The 23,484-nt window shown below is 42.5% G+C and overlaps 1 protein-coding gene across 4 annotated transcripts in view; it reads right to left on the bottom strand.

The window, feature by feature from the left end:
• Positions 1 to 665: 665 nt before the first annotated feature.
• clcn2c (chloride channel 2c) overlaps positions 666 to 23,484 on the bottom strand; it is a 197,781-nt gene continuing 174,962 nt past the window's right edge. For all 4 annotated transcript variants that reach the window (XM_072455762.1, XM_072455779.1, XM_072455771.1 and 1 more), the window contains 4 exons: positions 12,913 to 12,951; positions 10,620 to 10,724; positions 3,618 to 3,704; positions 666 to 909 (listed from right to left, as the gene is read on the bottom strand). In XM_072455762.1, the coding sequence (XP_072311863.1) occupies positions 706 to 909; positions 3,618 to 3,704; positions 10,620 to 10,724; positions 12,913 to 12,951 (435 nt within the window). In that variant the 3' untranslated portion in view covers positions 666 to 705. The remainder of the gene's footprint in view (positions 910 to 3,617; positions 3,705 to 10,619; positions 10,725 to 12,912; positions 12,952 to 23,484) is intronic.

Genomic DNA, 23,484 nt, shown 5'->3' with positions numbered 1-23,484 from the left:
TAAGGACGCAAATGCAGTTGACACATTTGACTTCAGGGACAACTAAGTATGCTATATATTAACCTAACTTACAGGTGCCACTTGCATAGATTTTAGTGTTATTGTTACGGTGAAATAAATATGAAATGCTACGGACTGGAGGGAAAAGTGTAGAGTGAGGTCAAACGCACGCTGCATGTGTCTGTATAAGGCACGAGTCACTGTGCGGGCGCATCGCTGCAGAGGGAACTACAAAAGAGCAACGTCCAGTTAAAACCCAGTGCATTTGATCAGTTAAAAGAGAATACAAAATACATGGAAAAGTAGTTCCACACGTTCCTCGGACAAACGTGCGACTTCAATCACACGCGCGCATATTTAAAATGGAAGACTTTTTCGCAGACTTGATCAAAGCGGCTCGTCGAAGTACAAAGTCCCACAGTAAAAATATCCCTTCTTGAAGTCACTTGGGAAACCTCCGGAAGCTCCGACCACAGTCTACGACGGCGGGGCAGGAAGAACGAGGAGATGGAGCATCTTGGTCTTTTCAGAAGGAGCAAAGAGACGAGTTCGGAAAGAATGAACAGGCGGAAGTAGCTGGAGAAATTCGTAGGATTAAAAGTAGATCCTGCCCTGAGGAACTTCGCATGTCCATGGCTTTGGGAGATCGGGAAACCTCCCTCCGTCCTCCCTCCGTCCTCCCTCCGTCCTCCCTCCGTTTGTCCTTTAGTGTGATTTTTCGTCCGTCTCGTCGGAGGAGGCCGTGTGCTCGCGAGGCAGGGACAGGTTCTTGTGGCGGTCCCAGAGTTTGTGGAGCTCCGTGGCCTCGTTCTCGCTGCTGCTGGTGGTGCCGCTGTCCCGGAAACTGGCCAGCGGGGGGCGCACCTTCACCCCCTTCACCGTCACGGAGCCCTCGATGGCTTTGCGGAGCTGCGAAGATGAGAAAATTGGTTGTTTTTAATGAGATTTTGTTTTGGCGGATGAAGAGTGGGAACATGCATCTAGAAAATCTCATGTTGTAAAAGTTTTGCATGATTTTTTTATGACACCGTGTCAAAGTGGACATTATTCACAGAAAACACTGGTGGGTAGAGTAGCCAAAACATGTATTTTAGTAAAGTAAAGTAACTAGTAAAATGATATTACTAGTAAGTAACAAATAGTGGCCCAAATAATAACTCAAGTTAGCGTAAAAAGTACTGAATAACAATTTAAATGTAAAGCATATTTAAAATATTATTCAAGATTTGAGTTAATTGGAGTAATAAAACATTACATCATGCAGATTCTGGTATTTCCAAAGAATAGACAAAAAATTAAATTAGAATAAAATAACAGGGTAATGAAATGACCTTTGCACGCGATTTGAAAATGGACTAAATTAGGACTATTATTATTATTATGTTTAGATGTTAAAATATTCTTTTTTTAAGGATTGAAGGGGCTGTTTTTGTACAGGTTTTTCTGCCGTTATTACCATTTTTAGCAGTCGGGCTTTACACTGGGCTGTGAGCTTTAGAATATTATGTGTAAAGACAGTAATTAAAGCTCCACCGTGTAACATTTCGCTATTTAAAAACCCCCATAAAACAACAAAAACTAAACTGGGCCGGAGACGGAGAGCAACAACATAAGTAAAAAAACTAAAATGTGAAAATAAGGAAGCGGTGGCATCCAAAGAAAAACTATATTGAAGTAGATTCAGCCCAATGTCGGTCCTTTTCAAAGTGATTTTTCCTCCATATTGTGAATGTTGCTTATGATGTTGGCCCAGTCCTTAAGCATCAGTGGGTAGATGCTGAAATATTCAATTGCGTGTCATGTTTCGGTTTTGTGTCCCTTTAAGTAAAAACTAACGGTAGAAAATGAAATGAATAAATAAAATGTAAAAAGTAAAGTTTTTATACAGTGTAGGGATCCTAAGTACAAATATCGGCTTAAAAATAACAAAAACAACACCAGTAAGGCATTAATACTAAATTTTTATGAATATCTAGTAATAAATAACTAATCAATTAACAAAAATAAACTAATCATTGACATTAACTACCCCCAAAACCCTCGTAAATGATGGTTAAATGATTCGTTTGTTTGCCAATGACTAATACACATCATAAATGCTGCGAGTTGTCAGGACCCAGGTCTGTAACGCAGCTTATTTTGGGAAACATCCAACCGTGCACTTTCCCAGGCCGGTACCTGCTGTCAGCCGGTGGCGGGCGGGGCATTTTGCAAACACTTAATTGGCCGGGGAAGAGGAACAACAGCTTAACACCGGGTAATAAATCCCTGTGCATTTCCTGTGGTCATTATAAAGGATTGTCAACACGTCTCAGTCAGAGCAGCGGAGTCAGCGTTGTAAATAAGCCAGTTATTAAAAAACAAAAAGAATCTCAAAGCAAGACTAGACTGAATTATGGGGCACTTATGCAGCTTTCTGCCTCTACAGCGTCTGAAGAGAGTTTGTGGATTCAAAAGTGGTACAATTGGGTTATAAATGTCAGTTCTGGGAAAGGCTGGACCAAAAATGAACTAATGATTTTCCAACATTCTAAGAAATTGAAGAATCTGTAGTGTGTCTTTATTGTGTATTTTGACCATTTATGTGGGACACTACAGGGCTTTGTTTGTGGTCCGAAACATAAAACATATTCAATTTTCACCTGGGAACAACAGAAGTGTCCAATCTGAGTTTTGTCGTTATCACATTTGCATTCATAAATGTAAATGTGGGACCAGGGCTGTGATGTCATATAAAAATAACTGTATGGACTATACAGACTCTTAAATAAAGGGACTTTTTGCATTCGTTTTAAACAAATAGGGAGGCAAAAATGTAATACTATTACTAGTACTAAATACTAAATAGTACTATTAGTACTATTTCAACTTTTCATCAATAATACACTTTATTCATAAATATTCTCAATAAAAGCCTTCAGTCACCACATTTCCACCTCCATACGCTTAAAATTGTAATAAAAAAGCCAATGTACAATAGAAATCATCATTTGACATGTATGATTTTTTGATGTATGTTTTTTTAAATGATTTTTGAAGTTTTTCACTCAAACGTAATAAAAATAAGCTACATTTTCAGTAAGATCTAGTTTAGTACTAAATAAGCCCCAAAATCCCTTCAGTATATTATTTGCATATCCAACACACGTCTAATTTTCCATATTTACTGTATACGTGCCGAACATGTGCAATGTTTGGGGATTTCTGCGCCGCACGATGATGCCATTTGACTCCAAACCCGCTGTAACACGGTGTTTGCGTGACAGGCCGACGCCGGGTGAGGACCGGCTTTTTATTTGGGCCGAACAAAAGATGTCTAAATGTCACGGACGGATGATTTGCCCGTCTCCTTCATAAGCGCCGAGCCGTTTGCAGTGGTTTGCTCGCCGCCTTTGCTCTGGCGACACAATAGTGAGGAGACAGCAGTATTAGGCAGCCTATTGTCTGTCTCGGTACACAAGTGTCTGAGGGGCGGGAGCGGAACTGTCAACCCCCCCGAAAAATGTCTTTGTCGGCGTATTGTGCGCTGATGATGTATGCGCCTGTCGTTTTACAGTTACCAAAGCGGCGACAACGCGAGCCGCTGGTTCCTGAGGATTTGACAAGAGTTATTGTACCTCTTTGAGAGACACCACTCCGATGAGGCGCCCGATGCTGGTGACGTAGGCGTGGTCCAGGCCCAGCAGCGAGAAAATGGTGTGCGTCTGGAGAAAAGAAGGGTAAAAAAGAAAGTGTGAATGCATCGTAATGAATAACCGAAATATAATCGTCGCACATTTAAGATTCTTCAAGATGAATGTACATGTGGAACCGGCACTAACGGTTTTACACTGTCTTCACTGTCCTGTCCGCGCCACGCTGTCCTGTCCAGGCTTCACTGTCCTGTCCACGCTACACTGTCCTGTCCGGGCTACGCTGTCCTGTCCGGGCTACGCTGTCCTGTCCACGCTACGCTGTCCTGTCCGGGCTACGCTGTCCTGTCCGGGCTACGCTGTCCTGTCCAGGCTTCACTGTCCTGTCCACGCTACGCTGTCCTGTCCGGGCTACGCTGTCCTGTCCAGGCTTCACTGTCATGTCCAGGCTACACTGTCCTGTCCATAAAATAAACAATTGAGCAACATTGAGCTAACCATCATTGAATGGCTCATTTTTTGTTTTGGAATATCAATCAAAAGTAAAAAAGTGTATTACTATCTTTAAACATGTGATTGCGCTCACAGTAAGGACGAGTGCCTTTCAAAATGTTTCACCAATAAAAGCAACAGAAACCAAACAGACGCACAGACATGTAATGCCATACAGAGCATCTCCATGGAGACAAGTGTGCGGCGGATCCTCGGCCACCTTTAACTGCATTTCATAGTTTAAAAAAAAAAAATGTAGGAAGTTAATTGAATGTACAAACCAAGTTAAGAATGCCTCAGCACCAAGAGTTTAACGGTCTGATTGTTGCGGTTTCATTTACACACTGGGCTTTTCTTATTCTGTTTAATGGGAAATCACTTTGGGAAATGTGGCTCAGGATCCTTTTAAGCCTTTGAATCTGGCCATTAGCACTATTGCATTCAAATGGCGCTGAACCGACTGTGATGAACAAAATCGTCATTACAAGCGTATTAAAAAACCCTCTGCTTTTACAGGTTTGTTTGTTTGTTTGTTTGTGAGCTGCCGTGAGCCGAAGCCTGTTTACTTTGCCCAGCTGCAATGCAAACACTTTGACCGCCGCTGTCCCACATTAACCCGGTACAGCTGCTTCACAAATGGGGGTCGAAAACAGGTCAGACATGACGGACAGGGGAGAAAGTCAACGCCGCGCTCCCGGCGTTGGGCGTACGTGGCATCGCAACATCTTCGAATCCTTATAGTTTCACAACAAAAGAAAGAAAACGAGCTAGAGACGGGTCAGAAAATGAACTGTGAGAAAGCAGATTTGTTGTGCTGGTTTATGCTTAATATTCTGTCATTGTTGGACCTTTCCACGCAAAATAAAAACCGGCACAAAGTGAAACGTCTTCGGCATAAATGACCAAACGTGAATTTATTTTTTCACATTAGCTTCAGAAAATTGATGAATCGACCCCAAAGTTGTGATTGTTGGACTTTAAAGTGCCTATGACAGGTTTTCACGATTTTCTAATTTTGACTTTATTTTGTGTATTTATACCTGTCGTACATATGAATGAAAGTATACACCAATCAATTACACCAATCAAGTAGGTATTTGTGGAGAAAAGTTTGAAAAATCTGTGGAAAATGACAGGAAGTGACATCATTCCAGTCAAAATGTATTAATAATTAATAATCAGAAGAATAATGGCAAATTTGTGGAGCCAATCCGTAACAAATGATGATGATAAGGGCCAACATCTGTGGAATATAGGCTTGTGAAAAGAATTAAAAACCAGATCATAAGTGAGACCAAAACTAAGATCAAAGGTTGATACTTATTGGAAATATCAATGTTGAAAAAATTAACGTTGACCTTCCCTGAACAGTTTTTGGATGAGCTTTAGCTTTATCTGGACCGTTACATGACCAAATAGAACAATAAAGATAGTATTATTATTTTGTGTTGAAAATGACTCTCCCCCTATTTTCTTTTTTATTGTAACATAGATTGATAAAACGGAAAGAGAAAAAAAAAAAAAAAGCACAAAAAACAACTCCTCCCCCAAAATATAAAGGCCGTGGCATCTGAAGAAGAAATCAAAATAGGAACTAGGAATTAGAGCATATCAAGGACTGAATAATTGTTCCATTTTGTCCATTGTTTATGAAATGTTTCTATTGTCCTGAGGTGACATATGGTCTAAAAGTTTAGTTTTTTGGCATCTTTGTGGTTTCAAATCTGTTTTGAGGTTATTCCTTGGTCGACATTTACATTTTTGATATCATAAAAACAACAGGACCAAAAGTTTGGATATTGGTTGCTAAAATTCTGATATAGCCACAAAGAAATGGCCTAATATGATGCAGATGATGTTTCCGTCGGGAGGTTTTTGGACAAGCTGGTGAAAAGAGACGAGAGAAAATGGTGCGTTTCTGCACCGAAAACACACAAAATCAAGTTACATCACTCTCAGCTTTCCTCTGCTTGCCGTTCTCGAATCTCAGGCCCTCCTGTTATTGGACGATGCGTTTCCTGATGCAATGGATGCCTTTCCACCCACACAGGCCATTAAACTTTCATTCCACTGCCTCTTTCTCCACTGCGCCCCGCTTTTGAGTCCATCTAACAGCAAAGCACGAGATAGCAAAGGTTTGATGAAGATTTGATGCCAGGTTGACTTTTTGTTGCGGGGGCTTTTAGACTTTAATGGGACTCTGTGCTCGGCTAAAATGGCCTTCGGGGACATGCGAAATTGATCCCGGAGTGGCAAAGAACGAGAGCCCGGGAGGATGACGACGTAAGCGATTAGGCCCGGAGTGCTCCTGAGGAATCCGAGAGAGAGATGTGACCGCAAACACGACGGGCGTTACGTGTTCGGACTTAAAGCGGTAAAAAGTGGACGCGCCAGAGGAAAAGCAGGGCTGCTCGTGGCCGCGAGATGATTTAACCTGCCTTTTTGATAACGATAATTACCGACCGATTAATTGGCAAAACGACAAAAGCACTACCGAAGGCCGACCGAGAACAACGCGGCTGCACGCAATGATCGTTGAAAGGAGGCGAGGCGAAAAAGGTGAGGCGAAGGAGGCAGGGCAAGATGAAGGAGGCGAGGCGAAAAAGGTGAGGCGAAGGAGGCAGGGCAAGTTGAAGGAGGTGAAGCGAAGGAGGTGAGGCAAAGGTGGTGAGGGCGAAGGAGGTGAGGCGAAGGTGGCGAGGCGAAGGTGGCGAGGCGAAGGTGCTGAGGCGAAGGAGGTGAGGCGAAGGAGGTGAGGCGAAGGAGGTGAGGCGAAGGTGGCGAGGCGAAGGAGGTGAGGCGAAGGTGCTGAGGCGAAGGAGGTGAGGCGAAGGTGCTGAGGCGAAGGAGGTGAGGCGAAGGAGGTGAGGCGAAGGTGCTGAGGCGAAGGAGGTGAGGCGAAGGAGGTGAGGCGAAGGAGGTGAGGCGAAGGTGGCGAGGCGAAGGAGGTGAGGCGAAGGTGCTGAGGCGAAGGAGGTGAGGCGAAGGTGCTGAGGCGAAGGAGGTGAGGCGAAGGTGGTGAGGCGAAGGAGGCGAGGCGAAGGAGGTGAGGCGAAGGAGGCAGGGCAAGATGAAGGAGGCGAGGCGAAAAAGGTGAGGCGAAGGAGGCAGGGCAAGATGAAGGAGGCGAGGCGAAAAAGGTGAGGCGAAGGAGGCAGGGCAAGTTGAAGGAGGTGAAGCGAAGGAGGTGAGGCAAAGGTGGTGAGGGCGAAGGAGGTGAGGCGAAGGTGGCGAGGCGAAGGTGGCGAGGCGAAGGTGCTGAGGCGAAGGAGGTGAGGCGAAGGAGGTGAGGCGAAGGAGGTGAGGCGAAGGTGGCGAGGCGAAGGTGCTGAGGCGAAGGAGGTGAGGCGAAGGTGCTGAGGCGAAGGAGGTGAGGCGAAGGAGGTGAGGCGAAGGTGCTGAGGCGAAGGAGGTGAGGCGAAGGAGGTGAGGCGAAGGAGGTGAGGCGAAGGTGGCGAGGCGAAGGAGGTGAGGCGAAGGTGCTGAGGCGAAGGAGGTGAGGCGAAGGTGCTGAGGCGAAGGAGGTGAGGCGAAGGTGGTGAGGCGAAGGAGGCGAGGCGAAGGAGGTGAGGCGAAGGAGGCAGGGCAAGATGAAGGAGGCGAGGCGAAAAAGGTGAGGCGAAGGAGGCAGGGCAAGGTGAAGGAGGTGAAGCGAAGGAGGTGAGGCAAAGGTGGTGAGGGCGAAGGAGGTGAGGCGAAGGTGGCGAGGCGAAGGTGGCGAGGCGAAGGTGCTGAGGCGAAGGAGGTGAGGCGAAGGAGGTGAGGCGAAGGAGGTGAGGCGAAGGAGGTGAGGCGAAGGTGGCGAGGCGAAGGTGCTGAGGCGAAGGAGGTGAGGCGAAGGAGGTGAGGCGAAGGAGGCGAGGCGAAGGAGGTGAGGCGAAGGTGGCGAGGCGAAGGAGGTGAGGCGAAGGTGCTGAGGCGAAGGAGGTGAGGCGAAGGTGGTGAGGCGAAGGAGGCGAGGCGAAGGAGGCGAGGCGAAGGAGGCGAGGCGAAGGAGGCGAGGCGAAGGAGGCGAGGCGAAGGTGGCGAGGCGAAGGAGGTGAGGCGAAGGTGCTGAGGCGAAGGAGGTGAGGCGAAGGTGGTGAGGCGAAGGAGGTGAGGCGAAGGTGGTGAGGCGAAGGAGGCGAGGCGAAGGAGGCGAGGCGAAGGAGGCGAGGCGAAGGAGGTGAGGGACAGGACAATATACTCGACTCTGTCCAGTACATACTTCTGTATTTTTGCATTTGCACACGCAGCAATGTACTCGCCGATATTTTCACGTGTCCATGATCTAGAACGCTAGGATTGTCGAGGTCATCATTGATAATCGTGATTATTCAGGTCACAATTTAATCATAGGAACCAAAAAATAATAAATGTGACTATTTTAGAAGCATTTTTGTTCAATATAAGTAACTGGTTTTTCCCACTTTTCTTTCAGACAGTTGAATTTGGTAAAGCCGATCACAAACTGGAGGAACAGAAACACGGGAATGACAGTCGCAATAATCGTGAATAATCATTAGATAAAAGTGAATAAAAGTGATAAAAAGCTCGTAGTGGAGCTGGTTTGTGTGTACTCTCCACCAGAAACGTTACACTGTAAACCTTTAACGCTAAACTAGGGCTGAACTACGCCAACATATCGATATCATGATACATCGTGACCGACAACACATTCACCGATACTTGTATATAATCATGATACTTGTGAGTGAAACAATGAAGAACGAGTGTATTCTGAAGGACACTGCGAGCATGAAGTCCCAATGTAGAGTAAACGTTGAACACTGCTTTCTCAGGATGTATCAGGACACGTTCAGAGTATCCGGATACATACCGTGGACCCTGTATTACGACAATACCCAGCCCTAAGCGAAACCATTACAACTTGAGCTGGTTCGAGGGTAAACGATGCATCTGAGGTCATACATCTTCCATCTACGAGCAAATGGGTTTCGCCTTCACGTTTTCTCATCGCAACGAAAGCGCGACATCGGCGGTTTCCAGCTGATCTCTTTAGTCTTTGGCCCTTTCCTCTTTGAGACGGCGTCTTCAAAGCGTCGAGAGGAGTAAAACGACGCCGGTATTCTGTCCGCTACGATGAGGCCGGTCAAAAACAACAAAAAAACCACCTCCAGCGCGAATTGATCGACCAGATTTGGACAGACGTCTTTGGGCCGGAGGCGGTGGGGAGCGCGCCATCACACAGACCAGCGCCGGCAGGTCGTTGTTGTTTTTTTTGTGTGTGTCGCTGTTGTTGTTTTTCCCACTGTTTAATATGCTGCGGGAGATGGCGCGCGGCGTTGCCAATCGTCGGGGAGCGGAGACGGATCGGCGCAGGATTCCGCTCTTAAATGTTTTAAGAGAGAGAGAAGAGAAGACCGAGCGGTGCAAACGAAGAACAATAGGTGAGACGCAGCTGTTGGGGGAAAAGGCACGACAATCAGGGCTTCCTCCGAGCGGAACGGAGAGATGTGTTTAGGAGGGCGCCGCGGCGACTAATCTAAATCGAGCGCGCGGCGATCTCAGGCTCTCGACGCCTCCCTTGATCCATCACACGGACGGGGGACAAAAACGCAAGGAAATAGGGTTATTCCCAGCGAGACTTGCCCTTTAAAGTATACTATTACACTAAATGCCAAGCCATTAGAGGCATTAGTCTTTCACTGTGACATGCCGGGTTCTTTAAAGAGCACCGCATGTACAATTAATACATATTCTTACACGTGATTGCAGTCTTTATAGAAAATGAGCGCGGCCGGGGCCATTGAACCTTTAGGTCCCTTTGTGTTTGTCTGTAGGAAGCGTTGTGTGTTTTGGGGAGTTGTGAGGAGCTGTAAGAACGAAGCAGCGTTTTGAAGCTTGGGCTGAAAGGATTTGAGGACTAGAATAATTTTTAAAGTGCGACTTCTTGGAAATGCAACGTTGCAATACAAGTTCTTTCTCTCAAAATGCTAGCTTTTGTTTGTTTAGCCAAGACGAGGCCAAATCCAGACTGGACAAAGGCCAAAAACAGAACAAAAATGGCCGTAAAGCAAGGAAAATGAATGTGATGTTCAAATGTACTTTGGACTCAATCCTTTCTGTAATATTAAAACTAAATTAAAGATCATGCCTGAATGTAAAAGTCGAACTGTCCAAATAAAAACCGAACAGAGACAAAGAAATCAGACTAAATCAAGGCTAATTTAGAATGAGCCGATTTCAAAAAAATCATTTGAAAAACAACACTTTTCTGTCAGTATTTCTTTTGTTGCCATTTCAATGATTGCATTAGCAAATACCTGCAGCATGGAATTATGGAACGCAATGTGGAAACCAGGTCCAGACCAAGTCAATACACAATACACGATACAACACAGAAGTGAATAAAATTGTTTAGCTCTTCCAATAACAAAGGTAACCAAAATGAGCCGTTTGAAAAGCACCGACGTAGACCTCTAACAGCTGTTATGGGGTCGGGAAGCAGATCTACAGATGTTTGTAGGTTTAACGATGTGTTTCCAAGCCGACCTTATGCAGAGACGTGCGCTCCACCAGCTGGAACGGGGCCGGGTCGATCTTGCAGTTGGTGAAGTCGACCTGCTCGTCGAGCTGCATCTCCTCCCACTCGGCAATCTGGAGGTGGAAAAATATAGAAACAATTAAGAAGAATAAGAGCAATGGATATTATTAGAAGGGTTAGGGTTAGGGGTTAGGCGATTCCGCCGCAGCGGTTTGTACGAGGCTTAATACTGATGCTTTGGTAAACTTGTTAGCATGTTCTTTATGCTATAGTTATCTGAATAACTGTTCATATGTTACGTTAACATACCAGACACTTACCACAGTTCTGTCTGTGCCTCATGTAGCTGAAGGTGTTAGCGTTAGCATACGTCATGTAGCTGAAGGTGTTAGCGTTAGCATTCGTCATGTAGCTGAAGGTGTTAGTGTTAGCATACGTCATGTAGCTGAAGGTGTTAGCGTTAGCATACGTCATGTAGCTGAAGGTGTTAGCGTTAGCATACGTCATGTAGCTGAAGGTGTTAGCGTTAGCATACGTCATGTAGCTGAAGGTGTCAGCGTTAGCATACGTCATGTAGCATACGTCATGTAGCTGAAGGTGTTAGCGTTAGCATACGTCATGTAGCTGAAGGTGTTAGCGTTAGCATACGTCATGTAGCTGAAGGTGTTAGCGTTAGCATACGTCATGTAGCTGAAGGTGTCAGCGTTAACATACGTCATGTAGCATACGTCATGTAGCTGAAGGTGTTAGCGTTAGCATACGTCATGTAGCTGAAGGTGTTAGCGTTAGCATACGTCATGTAGCTGAAGGTGTTAGCGTTAGCATACGTCATGTAGCTGAAGGTGTTAGCGTTAGCATACGTCATGTAGCTGAAGGTGTCAGCGTTAGCATACGTCATGTAGCATACGTCATGTAGCTGAAGGTGTTAACGTTAGCATACGTCATGTAGCTGAAGGTGTTAGCGTTAGCATACGTCATGTAGCTGAAGGTGTCAGCGTTAGCATACGTCATGTAGCATACGTCATGTAGCTGAAGGTGTTAGCGTTAGCATACGTCATGTAGCTGAAGGTGTTAGCGTTAGCGTTAGCATACGGCATGTAGCTACGTCATGTAGCTGAAGGTGTTAGCGTTAGCATACGTACACCTATTCACCATGTTTGTTAATCTATTATTGTTTTAAATTGCATTTCAAGATGAAATGTCGGTTCTTGGAGTTTATAGAATACATTTTCCCAAATAACGTGATTTATACTCCAGTGCGACTTATAATCTGGAAAATACGGTAGTAAGAAATGCTACAAAAAGAGCAGATTAAGGTTATTTTGTAAACTGTTATTTAAATGGTGTAAGGTGATATTTCTGCACTTTTGTGATTCATTTGACAGACAGTTCCCTTTCTGTTTAAGCACATTTTCATTGGCTTTACATAATATCGCTGCAAGACAACGTTTTGAAACGGTTTTATTCTTTGGAGTAAGTAAGAACGGGGGAGAAGCTAGTGTCGGGTGAGGAGAAGGGGGAGAGCGGGGCTGACAGAGCGGAAATGAGAAGTGCTGTTGATGGATGAATTATGAATGATGCGAAATCCAAAAATATGAGACCGCCGGCTAATCTGTCGCACTGGAAATATTGAGAGCCGTCAGTCACGGGGTGATGATGTCAGCGGAAGGAAAGGGTCTCAGAAAGCTTCAGTTGTGCAACAGGCTTCCCCCCCACACACTCTTATTGTCAGTAAATACAGATCATTTTAATAGTTCTAAGTACAAAAAGTGTTGTATATAAAGTTAAATTCAGTCAACACAAGAGTCAGTTGTTGCAAGTAGTTTTACTGAAGGTTATGTTTGGGGTTCAAACCAAAACTGTTAAGAATTATCATTTTAAATCATTTTAATTTGCAAAAACAGATGGAAAAAAAAAAGTTAAAAAAAGTTATAATTTCAAGGAATTTGCTCATGAAGTCAAAAAAAGTTGACAGTTTTTGCAAATCAACTCTTCATTTGCAAAATAAAATCTGCTCCATTTATTCAAGGCGAACAATGTCTCATGGATACACATTTCCACAGTGCACCTTTCAATTATATGATTATTTTATTAAACATACCATTTTAGTACGCGTTTCCTGAAGTAGTTCTCTAAAGTTACTGTGAACTGTGTATCTTCTGTGTGTCGAGTGGTGGAACAACTCTAGTCTTTTTGTTGTACATTCCCCGGCTCCTAAAATAAACCGCCGCGGCCCCTGAATCCAGATGCAGCGGAGTCTGTGGGTGTTTCAATATCTGTGTTTGAAGTGGAAAACCTCACCTCTCTCATGGTCATATCGTCCTCCGCGTCTCCGTCATCCTGTACCAAAAAACAAAAAGAACAAACTGTGAGAACAAAACATGGACACGCATCAAAATAACTGCACATAACTGCCATCTGCTCAGGATGTGTCGAACAAGTGATGCCAAAACTTGTATCTGTCTGGAGCAAATGTTATGGACCACGCTGCTTTACTACAGGGAGCGCGGTGTCAAAAAACATTGCATTATGTAACGTTCCAGGTGAAAAGTCTGCTACTTGTTTGTCTACATGGAGATGTTATTGCTTTGCCCGGATTTGAAGTCATTTTTAAATAACAATAATGGGGTTTATTCATTAGGAGTTGACTTGCCTTGACTGGGTTAATTGTGTACATTATGTTTCAACATAATTAATGTTGAAATAGGAGGGAAAAAAACAACATTGACGGATAATTTGTCTTGCCCAAAAAATAAATTATGTATTAAAACAAGCCAGAAACGGCTCCATCTTAACTCGGGAAGCTCATGAAATAAAGTAAAATATTTCTGGTGGGGCCATCTCCGAGGAAATGTTATTGTTTTGCCTGGGATAACAATAAAATAAATTAATGAAAATAAATTAATGAAAATAAAATAAAATAAATAAAAAATAAAATGAATAAAAATAAAATAAATAAAATAAATAAAATAAATAAAATAAATAAAATAAATAAAATAAATAAAATAAATAAAATAAATAAAATAAATATTACTGGGATAGGCCCCAGTCACCCGCGACCCCTAATGGGAACAAGCGGTAGAAATTGAATGAATGAATGAAATAAATACAAATTGACAAAATAAAATACCATCTAAAATTGAATCAGGGTTTCAATGAATTTTTGTTTTAAAAAACGTTTGAAGTTGATCAACACATTACACATACAAAGTATGTCGTTTTTGCTTTTTATTGGCCTGGCTATCTCCATCAAGACAAGCTAGCTTTCACCAGAACAGTTACTTAGAGCACCTTTAAGTAATCTCAACGAATAGAGCACCTTTAAGTAATCTCAACGAATAGAACATCCACGTTTAAAGTATACAGAGGTACATTTGGAGACTTTCTTGTCCGTTGACCCCGGCGTCTCCCCATTTGTGTCGAGAGAGCCAACGAAACTCCGGCGACACCTAATTACCATGCTTTTAGTGGCAAGTGCTCGGCGTCTGGAGACAGATGGACAGAAATGACTGAAGAGTGAGTGAAGCGGAGACTACAGTACATTTAATGAGAGCGGGGGCGTGATGCATGCGATGTCGGAGAAGATGATCATTAGGATGATGGAGCTACAACACTTTCCCGAGTGACACGGCAAGACTGTTTAAAAGGAGATCTTACTCGCGTCCCCAAACTCCGGAGAGAAGTACGAGTGCGGAGTTGTTTGGACAAGCTGCTGTCGTGTTAGTAACAGGCGCGCGGATCGTCCGACTCGGGGTTTTAGCTCATGTCAATGTAAAAAAAACTGTAGATTCAAACTAAATCTTAAACATTATTCATCAACAATTGGAAAATGACTGACGCTGATTCAAGCAAGTAAACTGACTTCTAGTATGCAGTACATTCTACACCGTATGCAGTGATGAGGCTAATCTTTCATCAGGGCCCACAAGGGTTAAATGTGTGAGTCCAAATCCTCCAGCTATTTTCTGTAGTGCTACGGATTGATGGATTAAAAGCAGAGGGAGGATATCTTTTATCAGCATAAGATATCAACTTCACACGCAGTCGATGTAAGTATTTTTATTCAAGGTCTTAGTTTTGCACATTAAAACTTGAATTAAATACCTAGAAAGCGCGAGGTGAGTATAGATCCATATTCTACCGGTCAAAACTAGACCAACATGCAAGCGAAACATCTTTAAATGCATTTGAGGGATGTTTCAGGTCTTTAGGTTTGCTTTTTTATAACAAAATGTACAGTTTTTCAGCATCAACATTGTATTTCAGCTTCATAAAAAGTATAGTTTGTGATAGAGTATGTAATATCTGTGGATAAAATGAAAAACGCTATTTCTGTCAGTATTTGTCCAGTAAAACTTAAAAAATCGTCATACATAACCTCCAACTAAATAAACAAAAATCTTAACATGTGTCTGAGTGGTTTTCATTTGACAATATTCTGCGATAATCCAAGTTTCTCCACGTACGGAATTCCGATTCTATTCGTTTCCACCGTACAATCCAGTCGTGACACAGTCCTGGCAAACGGTGTTGAATTCCGCCGTAACAGCTCAAACGAATCCTCCGGGGCTGTGTACAACGCCGGGCTGTGAAATACGCCTTCAAAGTGTTAAGTCGTGTGCTCCGAGGACTCAAGCGGCACCTGAGAACGACGGAGGGAGAGAGGAGAACGAGAAGGAGAGCGGCGGAGTGCCCTAGGGGCTGATGGGAGCTCATTTATCCTCATCGCACTGGTGGCCGACCTGTTGGTAACCTCGGCGACGGCAGCTCAGTGCGGAGAGGGGAGGTGCCCTACTGTAGCATTATGTAAGCACAGGCCAGACGTTCACTGGGCTGATTAGACTGCACTCACAGGCGGGCGGAGCTTCTTAACTATACAGTGATTATAACTACACTTTTAACTGCCGTAATAAAGCATGAACAAATCTTGAATCATACTGTAAAAATGGTTTAGCAACTACTTAATACACTAATCATTCTCAATAAACTATTTGATCCCGTTTTATTTAGGTTAATTAAGTGTATACCGTCATACCCATGTGCAATACTGACATAATCATGTGCAATACTGACATAATCATGTGCAATACTGACATAATCATGAGTAATACTGACATAATCATGTGCAATACTGACATAATCATGAGCAATACGGACATACTCATGTGCAATACTGACATAATCATGTGTAATACTGACATAATCATGTGTAATACTGTCAATCATGTAAAATACTGACATAATCATGTGCAATACTGTCATAATCATGTACAATACTGTCATAATAATGTGCAATACTTTCATAATCATGTACAATACTGTCATAATCATGTACAATACTGACAATCATGTACAATACTGTCATAATCATGTACAATACTGTCACAATCATGTAAAATACTGTCATAATCATGTACAATACTGTCATAATCATGTACAATACTGTCATTCATGTAAAATACTGACATAATCATGTACAATACTGTCAATCATTTACAATACTGCCATAATCATGTGCAATACTGACATAATCATGTGTAAGACTCATTATCATGTACAATACTGTCATAATCATGTACAATACTGTCATAATCATGTGCAATACTGTCATAATCATGTGCAATACTGTCATAATCATGTGCAAAACTGTCATAATCATGTGCAATACTGTCATAATCATGTGCAAAACTGTCATAATCATGTACAATACTGTCATAATCATGTGCAATACTGTCATAATTATGTGTAATACTGTCATAATCATGTGTAATACTGACATAATCATGTGCAATATTGTCATAATCATGTACAATACTGTCAATCATGTAAAATACTGACAATCATGTACAATACTGTCATAATCATGTACAATACTGATATAATCATGTGCAATACTGACATAATGATGTGTAATACCGTCATTATCATGTACAATACTGTCATAATCATGTACAATATTGTCATAATCATGTGCAATACTGTCATAATCATGTGCAATACTGTCATAATTATGTGCAATACTGTCATAACCATGTACAATACTGTCATAATCATGTGCAATACTGTCATAATCATGTGCAATACTGTCATAATTATGTGCAATACTGTCATAATCATGTACAATACTGTCATAATCATGTACAATACTGTCATGTGCAAAACTGTCATAATCATGTGCAATACTGTCATAATCATGTACAATACTGTTATAATCATGTACAATACTGTCATAATCATGTACAATACTGTCATGTGCAATACTGTCATAATTATGTGCAATACTGTCATAACCATGTACAATACTGTCATAATCATGTGCAATACTGTCATAATCATGTGCAATACTGTCATAATCATGTACAATACTGTTATAATCATGTACAATACTGTCATAATCATGTACAATACTGTCATGTGCAATACTGTCATAATTATGTGCAATACTGTCATAACCATGTACAATACTGTCATAATCATGTGCAATACTGTCATAATCATGTGCAATACTGTCATAATTATGTGCAATACTGTCATAATCATGTACAATACTGTTATAATCATGTACAATACTGTCATAATCATGTACAATACTGTCATGTGCAAAACTGTCATAATCATGTGCAATACTGTCATAATCATGTACAATACTGTCATAATCATGTGCAATACTGTCAATCATGTGCAATACTCTTGACAATGTCAATTATATTGGTGAAATATTCTCCGGCCAAATAACTGCTGTAAATAAGAGTGTTACTATTGCTATTATTTTTTTTACTTTTTAATAAGAATATGACAGGAGCTTTTCTATTAAGAGTGTTTTTAAAAAAGGTTTTCTATAGTTATCTGTTCTTTGTCGTTTACTTCTGTACCTACGTTGTGTTGCAACACTGAAATTTCCCCATTGTGGGACAAATAAAGGCTTATCTTGACTTTACACTGCCCCGAGCTGACTAATAAGATGAGACTAGCTCTGCAGATTGAAAATTACTTATTCGGACGGAAGTTGAAACGCATTTAATTGTAAAGACCTCCGAGCCCAATTTCCACGATACTTTTGACTTAATCATAGGGCTGGGCAATTGATCACATTTGAGTCGAGATCAGGATTCAGTCATCTCTAATCGTCAATGACATTCGTTTTAATCAAGAGGGTACAGTCGGGTCATTCAAGACATGTGGTTGGGGCCGAGTTCGGACGACGGAATCAGGCCGAGTAAAAGTCGGGTCTTTCCGTGAAATCAAAACTGAAAACCGTTTTCATTTGGTCTTTGACTCCAGACCCGGATTTGTATCACCGCCAACTGGGCATCTGAGAAACAAAGTCGTATCAGTGTCGCTTCTTTCCTACGCAAATAGTGCACCACATTTTCCCTTCGGCCAAACTTCATCACACCCAACTACAAGGTCAAGAGATAATCCGCGTGTTTTACAAAAGGCGGTCGATAAAACATGCGTCAAAACCATCGGCGGCGAAACAAACCCAGATTTCAGTATCGACTCGAGCGCAGGGTTGACGGTTTTGTCCTCGACCGCGACTGTAAGGGCTCGCTTTACATGCAGCGGCCCACCCTTCGCCTCCGCGCACACGCCGAGCCTTGTTCCCCGGGCGCTCGCCGTCATCCCGATCAGATCTCGTTTTGACGCGTTTACACAGCCACCCGGCAACCACGTCTCGCCCGCGCGACATTCACGCTGCCCTTGCATTGTCTGACGGGCACGATCATCGGTTGGACAGCTCCGACGACACGCGCTCGTCTCTCACTCTGACAGAACAAACCCAAAAATACTGCTTATGAAGTACAGAATAATTACAGCCACGCCTTGAGGCTATGTTTTCTAGGACAATTGTTAATCCTGTTAATTGTAACCAGGACAGGTTTCTTCTCGCACACTGAACAGCCTTTTGTTTTATATTCTGTAACGATAATACTCTCTCTGAACGGACACTTATTATGCAGTATTTGTGCTATTGGCCTTTAAAACGTGTTCTTAAAGGTGGAATGGACGATTTTTTGCAGCAATTTTTTGTATCATATTTCCTCGTGGCGTGGATAAATCATTTGTCCTGTCACGTATCAATCATAAAACGCACCTACCGCTCACCTGCAGCTGCGTGCGGTTCGTCCCCACGTTTCCGCGTGCCTAAGCGCATGGATCTATCATAATATAGTTCCCTCAGTGTACGGGGCAAAATGAAGACGGAGAAAGACAGTTCGAGCTGACGCAGAAGTGGACAGAAATCTACGGGAGACGAGAGATGCGATGCGCTCCGTTGCGCTAATAAACAAACGCACGTGTGTGTTGTATCAGTCCGCACGGGGGAGTGCGCATGTGCACTTCCACCTGCGTTCTCAAATCAACGAAAAATCATCCATTGTGCCTTTAAGTAACTTTACTTTGGCACCTCATGTTTTAGAACTCAAAATATTGTCGGTATTGGAAACGTCGATTTTCTACCAGCAAGGTTTTGTGTTCATACTGAAAGGGGAAATAAACAAATGGTGATGATTTATGGACTTAAAACAGCACCGAAGACCCTAAAGTTGACCGTATAGAAAAATCAGAAAACCAAATTTGAAATACTGGGGGAACAACGTTATCACATGGTTAATACGTGCTCTTAAGATTCATGATGAAACGCTTAGACCGAGTAAGTGACCACAGACAAATTCTGACAGTTATGGCCATTTAAATTTGACTTGCAGATTATGTGTTAATTAGATAACGGATACTGTTCACAGCTCATATTTCAAACGCCTCCAGGGGCATAAACGTTTGAGAGCGAATATTAGCTGTATTACTGCTAAAACGAGAGTCACGTGCATTTCAGTACAGTACAGTTTCATGCATCGCCAAAGGACATTGCAAAGCAGCAGCAGCAGGAAGGAAAGACCTGCGAAATCTCTCCTGTGTGAAGGAGAGGTTTCGCAGGTCTTTCCTTCCTGCTGCTGTCAGACTTTATAACAAACACTGCCCTGAACATGTGCAATACTGATGTAACCATGTGCAATACCTGTAAATAAGAGTGTTCTATTTTGTTTTTATTCTGTTTATTTACCTGCTAATTGTATTACCTAGACTTGTGCTAGCTATTTTTACTTTATTTTATTCTATTATCATTATTTTTATTTTTATCTTTTTATTTTTATTTATCTATTTTATTTCCCCCCCTCCATTCCCTATTAAGATATGAGAGGAGTTTTGTTAATAAGAGTTTTTTTGTTTTTGTTCATAAGAGTTCTTCTATTAAGAGTGTTTTTGAAACTTCCTATAATCTGGCCTTTTCTCCAGTTTCTACTGCGTTGTAACAACGAAATTTCCCCTTGTGTGGATATTAAAGGATTATCTTATCTTATCTTAAAGCAAATACATAACAAACAAAGCACGTACATAAACACATGCACCTTAAAAACGTTCCAATTACAACCATCACAACTTCCACTCTGAATTGATTGCCGTTCACAGAGGAGATTGGAGGTGCTGCATGTGGGTTGTACAAACAGGAGCAGGTCCACATTAACTTTACACCGAGGCCTGCGAGTGCTGACAACATACCAATTGAGCCGTATTGCTTGCTCTGCCGTTTCCAGGAGCAGACATAGATTAGGAAGACCCATTGCTCTTGTGAGCCACGTTTCTGCCGCGCCTCCCCACAGCCGTCCATCCATCTTCACTTCTGTCCAACATTACAAGTCAATGGCAACAACCCAACTCTCCGAGCAGCAGAATCCCAACGAGGACTCCCGCCTCGTCTCGGGCTAACTGGCTTTTGTTGAAGCAGTAAAAGGACGGACAATTAAATTTATGTCCTTTGCACTTGTTGGCTTTGATGAGGAGAGTTGTAATCTCTCCCCGCAGCCCACTGCGCCGCGCGATAAACAAGAGTGCGGCGTAATAATCTCACGATGACGACCCGCGCTCGCGAGTTGACAACCCCAGCTGCTCGGGTGCGCTGCCGTTTATTGCTTTCACTTTACATTACTGCGGGGATGCAAAGAGTCCTTCAACGGCGGAGGAGCGCGGAGGGTCACAGTGGGAAGTGGGTCTCGAATGGAAACGCAACAGCTTCATAATTACTGTCGGGCCGAGCGGATTGACGAGCGTATCAAACGAGCGAGAAAGGTTTAAAAAAAGACAAGAAAATGAGACGTGGAACACTGAGAAACATTGCAAACTTCAACGGGCGACGCGTTAAGCACCGTGTACCGATCGAAGCACGACATTTGGAAATACGTTTTGCATTTTTCATTCGCAGTTCGAGTGTCGTTATCGGCCGATATCGAAGCGTCATTCGCGGTCCGTCCTCGCCGCGTCGGATTTGTCTTTCTGAACGGACGGATGAGTAAAAAGGGACATAGAAGAGCAAGAAATGTCTTCAATTGGGCCACAAATTGTTTTATATCAGAGATTGATTCATTATGTTAGGGAAAATATAAATGCTGTTCTGAAGATAGATTTGTGGACCTTGCTTTGGACTTTAAAAAAAATCTAAAATATCGGTAAATATCAGTTATGAGCCACAACGGCAAGCCAAATACTCAGCGCTAAAGCTTCTGTCAAGTCCAGAGCTTCCGTTTCTAAATATATATATACACGTCAGGGTGAATGCGACAGAGTAAGATTTCGCGGCGGTTTTGTCTTCTATAAAGTACTCGGGACGTTGACCAGATTTGTCACTCGGCACACATATCCGATATCGAGCCGAAAATCAGCTCCGGTCAAAATGAATTTGAGCCATCTGCGCGAGATAAGTTCACTGTGTCTCCACAAATGATTGGGGGAAATGAGCGTTTCATCTCTTCCTCCGATGATCCTCTATCAGATCCACGAGGACGTTGTTAATGGGCCCTGCTCCGTCCTTCCGCTCACTCTGCTTTCGACACACGCGACACTTGACCCCTGATGAAATCGTCAACTTATTTTCCCTCACAATAATCTTGACAAAGTGCTTTTTAGTTTAAGCAACGGGAAAACAACAAGAATTTTGCATCTATTAATGGCTTGATACCATTTCATTTTAAATCGCTAACAATGCTAATTTCTTGCAAGATTTAAACCCATGGATATGTGTAGTGACAAAAACGTCTCCAATGTTTTTCAGATTATCCCAGTAACAATAACTGGTCTGATATTTGATCAATCCATTAAACTAATTTAATTTAAATTGAAAATAGCTTGTAAATACCGTATTTTCCGGACTATAAGTCTCACCATTTTTCATAGTTTGGCATTTTTCAGGAGCGACTTGTATGTTATATTATTTACCTATTTTCACACTGGCAACCACAAGAGGGCGCTCTAGGCTCTAAGCGACGCAGAAGAAGAATCTGCACTTCCTCTTCCTCTGAAGTTTGTGGAGTTGTTTAGAAGTGACACAGAGGAAGAAGAATTCAGTGGATTTAGTGATTTGGGGTAAAACTGATGCTTTGCTAAACTTGTTAGCATGTTCTTTATGCTATAGTTATCTGAATAACTGTTCATATGTTACATTAACATACCAGACACTTACCACAGTTCTGTCTGTGCCTCATGTAGCTGAAGGTGTTAGCGTTAGCATACGTCATGTAGCTGAAGGTGTTAGCGTTAGCATACGTCATGTAGCTGAAGGTGTTAGCGTTAGCATACGTCATGTAGCTGAAGGTGTTAGCGTTAGCATACGTCATGTAGCTGAAGGTGTTAGCGTTAGCATACGTCATGTAGCTGAAGGTGTTAGCGTTAGCATACGTCATGTAGCTGAAGGTGTTAGCGTTAGCATACGTCATGTAGTTGAAGGTGTTAGCGTTAGCATACGTACACCTATTCACCATGTTCTCTCATCTGTTTTTTTTCAATATTATATATTCTTATAGTCCGGAAAATACGGTACCTTGGAAGTTGAGGCTCAAGTAATGCAATGTAAACAATATTCTATATTTGCATACAACAGTAAGTAGTAGTAGTGTTAAAATGTCTTTTCCAACTGCGCTACAACTGCTCCTCCTTCAAATTAAAATACAAGAAAACGTCAAAGGCTATTTATGTGTTGACAGAAAAATCAGCACCATTTTACATTCAAACGCCGTGCAGGATTCTTGGTCTACACTGCGAGACACGGAAATGAACAAAAAAAAGAACAAAAAAAGAAGAAAACATAGGTGTGGGGGAAGGGGAAACAGAAGAGTGAGGAGCGCTGCCAAAAACCCCAAAATTCAGCCCAGCAGCCATCATAAATAAGAGATCGCTGCGAAATACAAGACGGTGAAAAATAATGAGAAAAACACCGACAGAGGGACGACATCACATCACGACAATATTTCACTGACGAGACCAACGCTAAAGAAGAATGAGGGGCTTTTGAAATATGGTGGGGATAAAAAATAAAGAAGGGGGTGAAGGATAAAGGATTAAGAAAAGTTGTCAAATAAAAAAGAGGCGGGCCACAGAGATTAAACCTAACCCAGAAACACAAGAGGGAAAAAGTGGTTACGGTGCAGTGCGTCTGGAAGAAGGGGAAGAAAAGAAAAGAGTGGTGGGGAGAAGTAATAACTTGATTTCACTTTGGCCGTAGGGAGGAGAAAGAAATCTAAGGAAAACATGTTTATGTGTGTTTGTCCCGCAGTGAGACTATAGACTGCTGAGATGTGGCGCGGGAAACCTTAATCCGTTTAGATTGAGAATATTAGAGCTATACAAAATTTGACCAATACGAAGCTAATGTGATGCCAAGAAAAGATACGTAATCACAACAAGCAGTTATTTGATGAATCGCTACTAGTTACTGCCAACAACAACAAAGAATTGTGGACTGAAGTTAATTATGAGGCCAAAATACATGAAATATCTGACCCAGTTTCCCTTCTGCCGCGTGTTGGAGTAACTCACGACACGCAG

Source organism: Eucyclogobius newberryi, unplaced genomic scaffold (genome assembly GCF_026437365.1).
Source record: "Eucyclogobius newberryi isolate DKJ021-1_F unplaced genomic scaffold, fEucNew1.0.hap1 SCAF_10, whole genome shotgun sequence".
NCBI classification, from domain to species: domain Eukaryota; kingdom Metazoa; phylum Chordata; class Actinopteri; order Gobiiformes; family Gobiidae; genus Eucyclogobius; species Eucyclogobius newberryi.
This window is presented reverse-complemented; position numbering and strand designations above follow the sequence as displayed.